The following is a 15,078-nucleotide window of genomic DNA, read 5'->3' as shown; positions in this document are numbered from 1 at the left end:
GGGTAACCAATGGGTTAATAAGAGCAAGGAAATAAAGAAAATTAATATCAGCAGAGAAACTTCTTCACTTAAAAATTGTGTGTCTTTGACATTCTCCACTCAAGCATTTTGGCTGCTCCATCATTGAGTATATTTCAGACTGAAATCGACAAGTGCTTGGCCTACCATGGAATTAAGGGATATGGGGAGTGGGAGGGAAAGTGGAGTTGAGACAGGAGATCAGCCATGATTGTACTGATTGGTGGAGCAGGTTCAAACATCTATCTGATCCACTCTTGTTCCTATTGCCTTAAACCGGGCCAATCAAGTGTTTCCAGAGGAAGAAATGGGACTCGGAAGGCTTCTCAAATAAAAAATAAAATCAATGGGAATGACGAGAATCAAAATGTTACCTGCCAATTTCTGCTACTTCAGTGTAAATAGAATCAAAGTTGTCCTTCCAGATGACCCTTACTCCGTCACTTCCAGGTCCTGAAAGATGACAAAAGAAAACTTTTATCACATTAACCAAATGCAAATTAAATAAAAAAGTTCAATCTCTGCTTCTGAAATAAAAGCAGCCAGAAAACTTGGCTTGGCTTCAAACAATCATGACTACAAATCATTCTTTTCCACAATATTTTTCCACATAATGCATGGCACTCAATATTTATGTCTGTGTGTCGGGGGTAGTTCATATGCATTATTAAGCATTTGAAGCATTTAAATATCAGGTGTTTTACCTCCTACAAAGACCTGCGCATTTTATACTCACCCCTGTATACCCAATATTAATTAAAGAACATGAATGAGTCTGAGTACTTTTAATTCTGAATGATGGAGCAGCATAATTTTAGATTCTTAGCTGGAGAGGTGAAGTAAGTAGTGGGAATCTTGGAGTGATAAAGGGAAATAAAAGTCGTAATTATGTCCTGAATAATCTAAGGGTGAAAGATTGAAATGTGGGTCCACAACAAGTGTTTTAAATCCAAATAAAGGTGATTATAAGGGTATAAAGGTAGAGTTGGCTAAAACGGACTAAGAAAACTGTGTTAAAAGGTAGAACAGTAGTGATGCAGTCGCAGACATTTAAAAAGATTTTTCAATAACTCTCAAAGATTTCTCCCAGTGAAAAAGAAAGACTTAGGGCGGCACGGTGGCACAATGGTTAGCACTGCTGCTTCACAGTGCCAGGGCCCCCGAGTTCGATTCCTGGCTTGGGTCACTGTTTGTGTGGAGTTTGCACATTCTCCCCCTGTCTCCGTGGGTTTCCTCCGGGTGCTTCCTCCCGCAGTCCAAAGATGCGTGGGTTAGGTTGATTGGCCATGCTAAATTGCCCCTTAGTGTCAGGGGGATTAGTTCGGGTAAATGCATGGAGTTACAGGGGAGAGGGCCTGGGTGGGATTGTGATTGGTGCAGACTTGATGGGTCGAATGGCCTTCTTCTGCACTGTAGGATTCTATGATTCCAGGGGAAAATGCTTCATCCTTGCTTAATTAAAGGAGTTAAGGATAACATCAAATTGAAAGAAATATTGTACACATGTCTGAAGATTTGTGGGAGGTCAGAAGATTGGACAGATTTTAAGAACCAGAAAAGAATGAACAGAAAATAATAAAGGAGAAGAAATTAGAACATAAGAAAAAGGCAGATAGAAATATTAGAAATGGTAATAAGAGTTTCTACAAATATTTAAACAGGAAAAGAGTAACTAAAGAAAGTGCTGTTTCTCTCTAGACTACTTCCCAAAAATACTTGAAAATAGAGAAGTGAAAGGAAGGGAGGAACTTGAAACAATCACCACCACCAAGGAAAAAGATGCTGGGAAAACTTTCAAAGTTAAGGCTGACAGTTCCCCATGATCAGATGGCCTGCATCTGAGGGCCTTAAGAAAGGTGGCTGCTGAAATAGTTGATGCATTTGTTATAAACTCCCAAAATTCCTTAGATTCTGGGACTGTCCCAGTGAATTGGAAAATAGCAAATTTAACACCTTTATTAGTATAGGGAGACAGAAACCAGGAAGCTATAGGCCAATTAGTCTAAGATCTGACATAGCAAAATTGCTAGAATTAATAAGAACATCTTCGCAGGATACCTAGAAAATCATAATGGGATTAAGTAGAATCAACATAGTTTTGTGAAAGGAAAATGGCGTTTAACTAATTTATTAGTTCTCTGAAGAAATAACAGGCAAGACAAATAAAAGGGAACCTGTAGGTTTGACATACTTGCGTTTCCAAAAGGCCTTTGATAATGTCCCTCATCAAAGGTTACTACACAAATTAAGAGTTCACTGTGTAATGGGTAACATATTAGCATGGATAAATGATCGGTTAGCTATAACTAGTCACAGAGATCAGTGCTGAGTCTTAACTGTTTACAATTTACAAAAATTACTTGGATAAGAGGATCAAATGTATGGTGGCCAATTTTGATAGATATGAAAGATAGGTAGGAAAGTAAGCAGTCAAGAGAAGGTAAAGCGTATACAAAGGGATATAGTTTGGTTAACTGAATGGGTATAAATTTGGCAGGTGGAATATAATGTGGGAAAATGTAAATTTATCCACTTTGGCAGGAAGAATAGAAAAGCAATACACTTTTAAAGTGGAGGGAAATTGCAGAACTCCTTGGTACAGAAGAATCTGGGTGTACTGGTACATGGTTTACAAAATGTTAGTATGAAGGTACAGGCAAATGGAATGCGACTGTTTATTGCCGGTGGAATAGAATATAAATTCTACTGCAGCTGTACAGCTTAGTGAGGCCTCATGTGGAGTAGTCTACAGCTTAGTGAGGCCTCATGTGGAGTAGTATGTACACTTTTGGTCTCCTCATTTGAAAAAGGATATAATTGCATTTGAATCAGTTCGGAGAAGGTTCAGTTAACTCATTCCTAGGATGAAGGGCTCGTCTTACGAAGAAATGTTGAATAGGCTGGGCCTGTACCCATTGGAGCTTAGAAGAATGAATGGTAAACTTACTGAATCAAAAATTCTCAGGGGACTTGATAAGGTGGATACCGGACAGATGTTTCCTCTTCTGGGAGACACGAGAAGTAGGGGACACAATTTAGGAATAAGTGGTCTCCCTTTTAAGATATGGATGAGGAAACTTTTTTTCTCAGAGGGTTGTTGGGCTGTGGAATTTTCTTCCACAGAAAGTAACAGAGGCAGGGTCACTGATTTTATTCAAGGCTGAGTTAGATAGATTTTTGATGGACAAGGGAGTCAAGTATTATGGGGGCAGACAGGAAAGTGGAGTTGAGACCACAATCAGGCATGATTTTACTGAATGGCGGAGCAGCCTCTAAGGGGCAAACAGCTTACTCCTGCTCCTCTGTTCCTAATTTGTAGCAGACACAAAATGAGGAGTAAGATCAGAGAATGTGTGGGTGAAAGGAAAAACAGAACAGTTGTTATTATTGGAAAAATCATCTCAGATTGGATAGAATATGTTGAAGTTAAACACGAAAACAGCTCAGTTTAACCAGTCTTGGATGGATTTATTCTCCACGTGTATTAATAGTTTTAACCACATTTACCCACCCTATTCTCAAATCCCTTTATCTACCTATTTCCCTCAGCATTTAGATACCTATAGCTAATGCTGAAAACTTCTAGTATCACACTGTGCCCCTGGAAAAAAACAGAACCCCAGCTTCCTCTTCACCACATTGTTTAATTTGCAACTTCCTCTCCCTAGCTCTTCTAGAGATTGCTGCTGCTGTCAATTCACTCAAAAGCTCGCACTGTTCAACATCTTTTATATTATCTTTGTAAAATGTCTGGTGACATTATATTACATTAAAAAACACAATGCCCTGACTTTTGTAGGTAGTGTCGAAGGAACAGCATCCGCTATTCACTCTGCTGACTGTTGCTCGCAAAGCTTTTGAAGCTTCACATATTTTTGAATACAGGCTTGTTGTCATTGATGTTTGACCCAGTATGCACCCTGTTAAAGGGATCTGTGGAGTCTGTGAGCAGAGCAAGAAATGGGCGAGGCTCTTCAATCAGACTGAAGAATCCTTATTTAAATATGCAGGCCCCAATATTGACTGGGTTATGGAACAGGGCTTTCATTCAGAAAATAGAGCATGTCCAGGCAACACCCTAGAAGAAGACACAACCATACCATGGGAGCCTGGTACCACATTAGTGAGAGTGTTGTGAGTCTGATTCCTGAACATGTGGGGAGCAATTTTTCATCCATGTTTGCCATGAGCACAAATGGTGATGGATGTGGGCATAAAATGTAGTGGGAATCAGAAAATGAGATTCTTGCCAGCGAGATCTAATTTTCCAATTTTACCCATCCCTTGCCTGTGACATCATGAGGTTCTCACCTTATTTCAATATATTTTAGTATAACTAAAGGGCTTCACCATCATATGTTTCCCCCACATTTAGAATACCCCCTCACTGACATGGTGTCACATCGGCAAGGTTTACAACAGGTATTTAAAAATGTGAAGCAGTTGAGGGAGCCACTCAGGGGCACAAAGACAAGAATAATCCAAGGGTGGGGGTGGGGAGAGAGAGAACGTGCCCAGACGGTGCCCCCTGGCAGTGTCACCTGACAGTGTCACCTGACAGTGTCACAGGGCCCCTCTCGGGAGCCGTTTTGGGTGAGGGTCCCTGTATTGGTGGCGGGGGGTTTAAAAACACAGATTAGGACTTGCCGCTTCTATCAGGCCCCATCTCGCCAGTGTGATGGTGTCAGACAAGCCTGCAGCATTTTTTTCTCTAAGTGCTGCAGTCTCCGGCAAGAAAAGCTAGGAGCTGCAAGCCTGTTTTCCTGCCAGAGCCAGCAGTTAGAGAAAAATAATTGGAAAGTTTTGCTCATGGTCTCTTGCCAGGGAAGACATTAAACTCGGGGTGGGACAAAGCGTTCCTCCTGCTCCTAGGCAATATGCAGTGCTTAAATGTATTTGCCTTTTCATGAAGCAGTCTTTGCCACCCTTTAACTACTATGTGAAATCTGGAAGGCAGGTTAAATCTGAGGCACACAGATTCATTATAATACTAAATGCCTCCTGGAAATGGACTGGTCATCTGTCCCTCCGTTAAACTTGGAAGTGGATGGGTTGGAGGCTGGTTGGGGTCAGGCTTGAAGTTTTACATTTCTCCTTATCCCAACTCACCTGCTTTTGATTTTAAATTATCACTACAATCTAAACCAGGAAATAAAGTTAAATTTAAATCATGTACGGAATAAATAAAGGTGGAGAAAGATGGGATTAAGAAAGCCAGAAAACCATTGGAGTTACAGAATGTAACTTTTGTTTTATTATTTAAAAAAAATGTAATACATTTTTAAAAACAATTGCGAATGCTAATTACATACGCCTCTGCACTTGTAAAATTAGATTTTCAGGGGTGGAGAGGTAATTTGGTAGTAATTATCACTTAGCTTTGATTGTACGAGACCTTACTTTTTCTGGTGTGTTTAGTAGGTAACTATTTGGTAACTACTGCAACTTCACATAAATTTCAGTGCTGAGTCTATCGGCAAGGACTGATACAGTGCAGCTTGTGGAGGAGTGTGTATCTCTGAAAGAAACTTCTGAACGTTTGTGCTTAAATTCGCACATGCTGACCTCAAAAGTTGCTCCATAATAACGCGGAGTGCTGTTAGCCTAACCATGAGCAATGCAAACATTATGTAAATGCCAATCATTATTATCTATTATTTCTGAATTCTCAGGATATGGGTATTTACGACTAGGCTGGCATTTATTTCTGATCTCTAGCTGCCCTGAGCCTCAACAGGTGGTGCTGGACCTTTTTGAATGACCATTGTTTGATACAGGAGACCTCTGAGGGCATTTCATGAGTCAACCAAGTTGGTGTAAGTTTGGAGTGACCTACAAGCTGGACCAGGGCAGCAGGTTTCCTCCCGTAAAGAACAACAGTGAATTTGTTGGATTTTTACAGCATTCCGACAGCTGAATGATCAATTTTGATACTAATGTTATATTTTGGATTTAAATAAAAATCTAAGTTTAAATTCTGTAACTCCCATGGTCTGACTTTATCACTGCATCATTAACTGATAATTGGATCACTTTTCTGTATTATTAATGTAACCACAATAAAACCAAATTTCTACATTACTCATATCACACCATTTTTATATCTGCAAGGAGTCTAGGGTCTAACACAAGACTAGATTTGACATCCTGGACTTAACTACCTGTGGTAAAATAAAAACAAGCAATGGACTTCCCATTTATTCAAATAAACAATAGCAATGTAAAAATTCAGTAACAGCTGAAGCCAATCGCGAGACAGAAATGCAAAGAATGAGTATCTTGGAACAAGCTATTCTGAGACTTCCTAAGAAACCAAGAACAAATGCCAGATAGTTTTTACGATAATAATTTAGATGAATCAGATTCTTAGATTATCAAGACAATAAAATGTCAAAAATCTCACCTAGAACTCGCAGGATTGCAGAAGAGGAGGCTGATCCCACATCATTTACAGCTACACAAGTGTAAGTGCCATCGTCGTCAGTGGTCACATTCAGTATTTTAAGTGTAGCTTCACCAGAATCACTGTAACCATCATTACATAATAAAATTATATATTAGTAGTGATAGAATCCCAAAAACCAGTAACATACTTTCTCATAACAGATTATTTGTTCTCTACCTGTACATAATGTTGTTATGGCCATCATTGCTCAAAATGCTGTGGTCTGGGGCCTTCCATGTTATTGTAGCTTTGGGACGACCGCAGACTTTGCATTTCAATGTAACAGTCTCCCCTGTCTCACAGGTCACATCAGTCAGTGGGTTGATGAACTCAGGGGGAACTGGAGGAAAAGTGTAGTTTACAGAATTTGTCAGTAAGTATATGATATGAAAGAATGCAAGAAAACATGACGTACTTTACAAAAGACATGACTATGTTGTAAGGATGGCACACTCGCTTTTCTATAAGGTAAGTGCAGACAATGAACTATATATTTTCAATTAACCTAGTTTAGAATTTTACAGGCAAGACTCCCCTATTAAAATAATGCATGTCCCATGTTAAATGGCAAGAAAATACAAGGTAGAAGCTGTGGACTTGAGGGTGCAGGCCATTATCTTGAATTTGCAGATGACAAGAAACTTGGAAGCATAGTGAACATTGAGGAAGATTGTAATATTTCAACAGGGCATATATAAGCTAGTGGGATGGGTGGATGAGATGGTGCATTTTACGAAGAAGTTGTCTAAATGGCATAATGTTTGAGCAGGTACAAGAAGAGAAAAATGGATCCTTGTGCACAAATCTTTCAAGGTGACAGGACAGCTAACAAAGCAGTTAATTTGGGCTTTATAAATAGAGGCATAAATACAGGAAGTAAAAACCAGGAGGTTATGTTAAGCCTATGTAAAATACTAGTTCCTCTCCAGCTGAAGTATAACATTCAAGTTTGGACACAATACTTTAGGAAGGAGATGAAGAATTTGAAGAGGGTAGAGAAGAGTAGGTTGGTTCCAGGGTTGAGAGATTGCAGTTCTATGGATAGATCAGTGAAACTGTGGTCATTCTGCTTAGAGCAGAGAAGATTAAGGGAAGATTTTGTAGCGGTGACTAAAATCAGACAGAGTTTAGACAGAGTAGATGAAGAGAAACTGTTCCCATTTGCAGAAAGTTTGAAAACCAGAAAACACATATTTAATTTGATTGGCAAGAGAACCAGAGATGACAAGAGGAAAAAAAAACTTATGAAATCCATGATTTGGATTTAGAGTGCACTGTCTGATAGGATAGTGGATAAAAATTCAATAAGAGTCTTTGAAAGGAAATAAATAAAATTGCAGGGATATTGGGCAAAAAGTGAGCCCGTGGGACTAACTGGGTCTTCAAAATAGCCAGTGCTGACTCGATGGGCCAAATGGCTCCCTTCAGTGGTGTACTATTCTATGATCATATGATAATGCTTTTCACTCCATTTTCACCCAAGAAACATGTGGCAATATGTTCTGCTTTCAATGGCTGTTCTCTGACATGTACATGTGGAAATGTTCAACTGGTATATTCAGGAAAATTGCATTGTAAAAAGAAATGAAAATAACAATAATCTGCAGTGCTGAACCAACTCAATTCTAGAACAAAGAACAATATAGCACAGGAACAGGCCCTTCGGCCCTCCAAGCCTGTGCCGCTCATGTGCCCACTAGACCATTCTTTTGTATCCCTCTATTCCCAGTCTGTTCATGTGGTTATCTAGATAAGTCTTAAACGATCCCAGCGTGCCCGCCTCAATCACCTTGCTTGGCAGTGCATTCCAGGCCCCCACCACCCTCTGTGTAAAATACGTCCCCCTGACATCTGTGTTGAACTCTGTAACTTCTTGACTGGAGAACAGCCGAAGTGAACTCCTGTTGTACAAATTCATAACACAGTACATGGGAGCACAAACGCGCTGTACAAAATCAAAACCTCTAAAATAAACCTGTTTATTTGTTCTTTGTGAAATCTTAAGTTATTTTGGTAACTTACCATCATAGATATAATTTGGGTTCAAGAGCTGAAAAGAAAGAAATGAGAATTACTTAATACAATAGGTATCTTGTTATTTGCCTAAACCACTCCATGTGATATAGCAAGTTCCATTCTCAGCACTCAGAGAATAAATTTCCTCTGGTTTTCTTAATAGATCTGCTCTCCATTCATAGAAATCATAGAAACCCTACAGTACAGAGAGAGGCCATTCAGCCCATCGAGTCTGCACCGACCACAATCCCACCCAGGCCCTACCCCCATATCCCTACAGATTTACCCACTAATCCCTCTAACCTACGCATCTCAGGACACTAAGGGACAATTTTAACATGGCCAATCAACCTAACCCGCACATCTTTGGAGTGTGGGAGGAAACCGGAGCACCCGGAGAAAACCTACGCAGACACGAGGAGAATGTGCAAACTCCACACAGACAGTGACCCAAGCTGGGAATCGAACCCAGGTCCCTGGAGCTGTGAAGCAGCAGTGCTAACCACTGTGCTAACCACTGTGCTAGCGTGCCGCCCATTCATTGGGTAATGGATTGCTGAACGTAATAACTATGAATAAAAGTAAAGCCAAAACTTGTATTAGTTGTGTATTAATTATTATTTTTAAACAGACTTATCATAGAATCCCTACAGTGCAGAAGGGGGCCATTCGGTCCATCGGGTCTGCACCGACTACACTCCCACCCAGGCCCTATCCCCATAACCGCATGCATGTACCCTGGTTAGTCCCCCTGACACTAAGGGGCAATTTAGCACGGCCAATTCACCTAACCCACACTGTGGGAGGAAACCGGAGCACCGGGAGGAAACCCACGCAGACATGGGAAGAATGTGCAAACTCTGCACAGACAATGACCGAAGCCGGGAATCGAACCCGGGTCCCTGGCGCTGTGAGGCAGCAGTGCTAATCACTGTGTCCTGCTTGGCCAGAACAGTGTGAACAGGCAGCAGAATTGTTGTTTCCTTCTACAACTCTAAAAATTCCACCATTTCAGAATTGTAGAAAAGTCCTGCAACTCATTTATCAGATTTCAAAAGATATTATATTGTGACATTTGACACAAAATGTTTCAAAAACAGATGGCGTAATTGAGGCTACTTTGCATGGCCTCTAGCTACTGCAGCACAATACTGCGGCACGGTAGCACAGTGGTTAGCACTGCTGCTTCACAGCTCCAGGGTCCCAGGTTCGATTCCCGGCTCGGGTCACTGTCTGTGTGGAGTTTGCACATTCTCCTCGTGTCTGCGTGGGTTTCCTCCGGGTGCTCCAGTTTCCTCCCACAGTCCAAAGATGTGCGGGTTAGGTTGATTGGTCAGGTTAAAAATTGCCCCTTAGAGTCCTGAGATGCGTAAGTTAGCGGGTAAAATATGTGGGGGTAGGGCCTGGGTGGGATTGTGGTCGGTGTAGACTCGATGGGCCGAATGGCCTCCTTCTGCACTGTAGGGTTTCTATGATTCTATGATATGCACTACTAACTCAGTTAAAGGGTTAACGACTTTAGTTACTGTTGCTACTGAGATATATGTAGTTAACCAAGTAGATGCACTTCTTGCTGCTTTTTTACTAATAGAAGTAGCGAGTATATTGTTTTATGCTTGATTCTTCTATTGTCACTTAAATCACAATATTAGTCTCAATCTGAGGCACAATAGAAAACAAAGTCCAAGTACTTGGCACAAGGTAGGGGTAAATTGAAAAGAGTTGGTTCACTGCTGCTTTCATTGGTCATCCTGTATCAATTCAAGAATATACAGAGGCCTGATCATAGATTGCCAACCAGCTTCAATGTGAATAATGCATCAACAAGCAAGAGAAATAAATGTAGCTTGACCTCATTTTGAGAAGTAAAATCAAAAGTAAATAAATGATGGACGCTCCAATTAAAAGATTTCTAAATGTAACATTCATTCAGGAAATGCTAAATTAACTGAAAGGTGCAATGCTGTTTTATTTTTACTTACATTGTGAAACTGGTCAAACTGCGCAAGAAACAACTTTAGCTGTTGGTTAACGGTTGTGAATTTAGTGGAAGTTAATGACAGAAACACAAGTCAAAATGAATTTGACCCAATTGACTGAATAGGCAAACCTATAAAAATAAGAAATGAGCTTCCTTGGTGCCACAAATCTAGCACTGAAAATTGCTGGAAATGATGGTTTGTAAACTGTTCCAAGTACTCCACATTACAAACAAATCTGCATACACTTAAGTCAAATAAGAAGCCCAAGTAATATTTTTGCAGTCATCACTTATTTTACATTACTTTTCTATTTTAACACCATGTTCTTTAATCCGTTTCCAACTGATCATATACCATCATATGGAAGAGTTTTTAATGTGAAAAAATCAACACTATTGAATGCCTAATGAAGCAAAAAATAATTAATCATTCTTGCAGCACTCAGATTCACTGGCAGTACATGAACTTCTTTTAAAATACAAGATTCAAATGAAATATTAGCAGCAGATGTAGAAATAAAATAATTCAGCACAGGTCTCATACCAATTTATTTGATGACACTACATAAGCAACATTTTCACCTGGGACCTACATTAGTTGAGACTTGGTCCAAGTTGTTAATTAGGATTTAGAATGTATTCTGATTAGTAAGTGGATACTTGAGTTTCAATCCAGATTCCTATTTATCTAAAAGCATTCCCTTTTTGACTATCTCTACATAGCTAGTTTTTTCAAAGCAAAATTCTGCAGATGCTGGAATCTGAAACACAACAGAAAATGCTGGAAAATCTCAGCAGGTCTGACAGCATCTGTGCAGAGAGAATATAGTCAACCTTTTGAATCTGGATGACCCTTCGTCAGAGTTACTTTTTTTCCCTCACAACTTGAAGAAGTGCGCAGTTAATAAACAAAGTTAATTTGTATGTTATGACATGTGTGTGTGCATAATCATTTTTAATTCTGCTTCACATTTCATAGGTTAGTTAATTGCTTGATTGCCCAAAGGGTCTGGGTAAGGTTGGAATACTGTAGAGTTAGAAGTTGTTTATGAATGAGTAGAAATGAAACAATCTCTCCCTGTTCCCGCACCAAAATACAAAAATAATTTAATAAAGAGAAGTGGACATACATTTTTCAGTGATAACAGTTTTCTCATGAATACACTGGTGGATTGTCATCTCCCGATCCATATTTTTACTGTTTAACTTCAAAATGCCACTGTGGTGAATTTCCAAACAAGTACTTTAGTTAATGGTTGATACTAGGACCTACCTTAACTGATACCTTATTGGGTAATCCTTCTCGTGACTTTCGGAAGCCATTCTCTAGCTTTCCTTCTTTCTTGCCATCTTTATCCTTCTTTTCATTTTTCTTTCTTAAACGGAGTGCAGTGTGCCAGGATGTTGACTTTCTAATGTTGCCAAATTTCAATCCAGAGAGAGGACAGGAGAAAGAACACATCCCATTTTAGAAAATTAAAAGTAAAAAACCTGGTAATCTTGGCGCATAAAATACATACTATAATTGATCAAGTATATTTACTATACGAGTATCACTTTGACCCAGAATGATGCATTGTTGGATTTTTGGCCTTTTTCTGCCATATGTTTGTATGCTGTTGACAAACCAAGGGAGGCAAGTTATGAGTAAAATTTTGACTTCACCCCCACCCCCAAAGTACAGTAACTTTAATCACCTCCACAAATTTTTGTGCAAAACAGCAATCACAGGCTTTTTAACATTCCACTGATTTGTGACTAATTACTAATATGTATCAAGAGTTATTTAGTTAAGCCTATGAAATAATAACAGCCACCAGCTAATTAAGCCAGACAAAGAAAAATTGGCAGCATAGCTTTACGTTGGCCTCACTGAGTTTACTTTATACTTTGGAAATCAATTAAATCACATAATAAAACTGCTTAACAAGAAATACATAAAGAAATGTAACTTTCTTAAAATAATGGGTATCATACCACTCTGTGTGTAAATGCACTACCTGGTCTGGTCTTAAGCCTGATGGACCAGGTAAGTTCCAGGTCCAATTCCCTGTGTGTGCTGAGGTAGTTTATTTCAGTTGGACCACTATAAGGTTCCTGGACTAGAGATGAGGTAATGAGAAATCAGTCAGGGTTCCTGTTTCTGATTGTTACCCAGTGATCTCAGTTAGAAAGTGTGTGTATATGTGGACTTTGGGTAAGGTGGAGGTGAACATCCTCCTCGCTTACAGCCCACTTCCCTGCAAATATTAGCTGTCAAAAGCTCGCGCTCAAAGTACTGCCACTTGGATCAGGTACCAGGAAAATTCACATAGCCATATCTTAGCCAAGAGAGGTCAGGAGAAAATTAAGAGAAAATAATTCCTGCCCACCTGTCATCAGAGAAAGAGAATATTTGGATGATTTGGAAGAAATTGCCTGAAAGATTGACAATTTAGTGTTATGCAACCAAACTATAAATGAAAACAGACTAACTTTAATGTTCCTTCAGGGTTGTCTGGGATTATAATAGTTGTGTGACCTAGTACATAGCCAGGAATCCATCCCTCAGCTGCAGGGCATTGGTCAGTGGCTGCCCGAAACACCAAAAACATGTTCTGTTGGTTGCTGGCCAGGATCTGCACCACCTCACCCTGGCAGACATTGATTTCATCCTCTTTCACGGCGGTGTAATCATGTGTTACCAGCATGGTGGAGATATTACTGCTGCTGCTACTTTCACTCTACAGGGGAGGAAAAAAACAAGGTTGCAAAAATAAAATGTGTTTCTGAAACAAACCACATAATAATGCATAAATTGGTCATTTAAACATGGCTTGCTGTTTTCATTTTGTAACGATGTTGTTTCCCCACCCTCTATCAATTAAAAAATGATTTTAAACAGGAGCCTAATTTTATTGGCTTTCAACACTTCAAATAATGTAATACTCTTGTTTTTATTAAGGCTTACACAAATACATGGATACCAACAAACTGACATGTAAAATATTAAAAATGGCCACAGCACATTGCAGAATAACTGTTTAAAATTCTAATATGTTTAAACAATAAAGGAAAATGTTTCTATCAGATAATACTTCATCTGGGAGGAGTTTGTACTCATTTTCTAATACCTACCTCTCCAGCGTGACTGTAATAAGCTTTGTTACTTTGACCTCTCAAAGGTTATATATACAGTTTTAACAAAGATGAAAAAAATCTGGAGTCTAGGTAGACTCCTAACAAGTTTTGGATTTTCCCCCCCAGTTTTGATAAGCCTAAAACTAATATTTTAAGAAACAAACTGTCACATTACGATTTATTTTAAAATTTACATTGATGTTTTTTCCCCATTAATGTTCTTTCTTCCTTTCCTCCTTTTGAAGTGTTGACTCTTTGCTGAAGTATGGTTCCAGAGGCTGCAAAGACCTTAATTATTTGATAGAAGTGGCCAGACTTTATTTATGAACCTGGATGGACTACTCAACTATGGGGATCATCACAACTAGACTCACACAGGTTCACTTTTTGAACAAGTGTTGGTGAACAGTGGCCAGGAAAAAGGAAAATTGGCTGACTACTCCTTCCCTTGAAGTTAATTGTGCTGCATTTACCACTGCCCTCTCACCAAGACCAATTAACTCAGCACAGACTGAGACACTGCTGTGATCTTCCTGATCATATGGATTCACTTAATGTGTTTGAAAAAACGCTAGGCTATTGACAGAGCTTTTCAGAATAATATAATTTCCTTATTTATGAATCAAACAACTTGTGAAAAAGTGATGAGTGGCCCGTGGTTTAGTAATAGCAGGCCATTTCCTGAAAATATTTAAAATATGAACAATTCAATGCTTCATAAACAAAGCCTGTCAAATTTAAATGTAACCCATTTCTCCTTAAATTTGCAGTTAGATCAGAATTTGGAGAAACGGTTGAAGTTCATTCCTAACTCTGCTCTATTGTTCTATTGTACCAAGGGAAAGCATGCTAAAATCCAATCATTTAAAAACAGAAAATGCTGGAAACACTCAGCAGGTCTGGCAGCATCTGTGATGAAGGAAACAGAATTAACATCTCAGGTCAATGATCTTTCTTTGGAACTGGAACAAGTTAGAGATGTAACAGGTTTTAAGCAAGTCCAGAGGCAGCGGTAAGAGGTAATTCTATGACATGGTGGAAGATAGGAGTAATTAAATAATATGGGATGATGGCCCAAGGCAATGGTAATGGGATAAGCAAAGAAACAAAAAATGGGTCCAGGAGAAATGTAATGGGAAAAGCAAAATCATCAACAAATGCCATCTAAAGATGAGAATGGGCGGTGGATATGATCTGAAACTGGAACTCAATACTGGGTACGGAAGACTGTAAAGTGGCTAATCTCAGGGTGAAGTGCTATTTCTTGAGGCTCATCTAGCGATTAGGTACTTTAACAGCCTTCTGAACTTAACATCGAGTTCCAATTTAATATCTTACATAACATCTGACTCCTTGTATTGTCTTTGGAAGGAAGATATTAGTGATCATGCTGCTTTTCCCATTTACATCCCTTCTACCATATTGCAGGCTTCCCTTTTATTATTTTCTCACTTTCTCTGCCTTGTATTTGCTTAAAACCTGTTGCACCTTTAACTTT

The 15,078-nt window shown here is 39.2% G+C and overlaps 1 protein-coding gene across 3 annotated transcripts in view; it reads right to left on the bottom strand.

Moving 5' to 3' along the window:
• LOC144510730 (triple functional domain protein) overlaps window positions 1-15,078 on the bottom strand; it is a 589,246-nt gene that overhangs the window by 21,684 nt on the left and 552,484 nt on the right. For all 3 annotated transcript variants that reach the window (XM_078240506.1, XM_078240513.1, XM_078240521.1), the window contains 6 exons: window positions 12,936-13,183; window positions 11,734-11,872; window positions 8,486-8,513; window positions 6,641-6,803; window positions 6,422-6,543; window positions 393-471 (listed from right to left, as the gene is read on the bottom strand). In XM_078240506.1, the coding sequence (XP_078096632.1) occupies window positions 393-471; window positions 6,422-6,543; window positions 6,641-6,803; window positions 8,486-8,513; window positions 11,734-11,872; window positions 12,936-13,183 (779 nt within the window). The remainder of the gene's footprint in view (window positions 1-392; window positions 472-6,421; window positions 6,544-6,640; window positions 6,804-8,485; window positions 8,514-11,733; window positions 11,873-12,935; window positions 13,184-15,078) is intronic.

Source organism: Mustelus asterias, chromosome 2 (genome assembly GCF_964213995.1).
Source record: "Mustelus asterias chromosome 2, sMusAst1.hap1.1, whole genome shotgun sequence".
In the NCBI taxonomy this organism is placed as follows: domain Eukaryota; kingdom Metazoa; phylum Chordata; class Chondrichthyes; order Carcharhiniformes; family Triakidae; genus Mustelus; species Mustelus asterias.
Note: the sequence above shows the minus strand (reverse complement) of the source record. Positions and strands in the feature narration are given on the sequence as shown.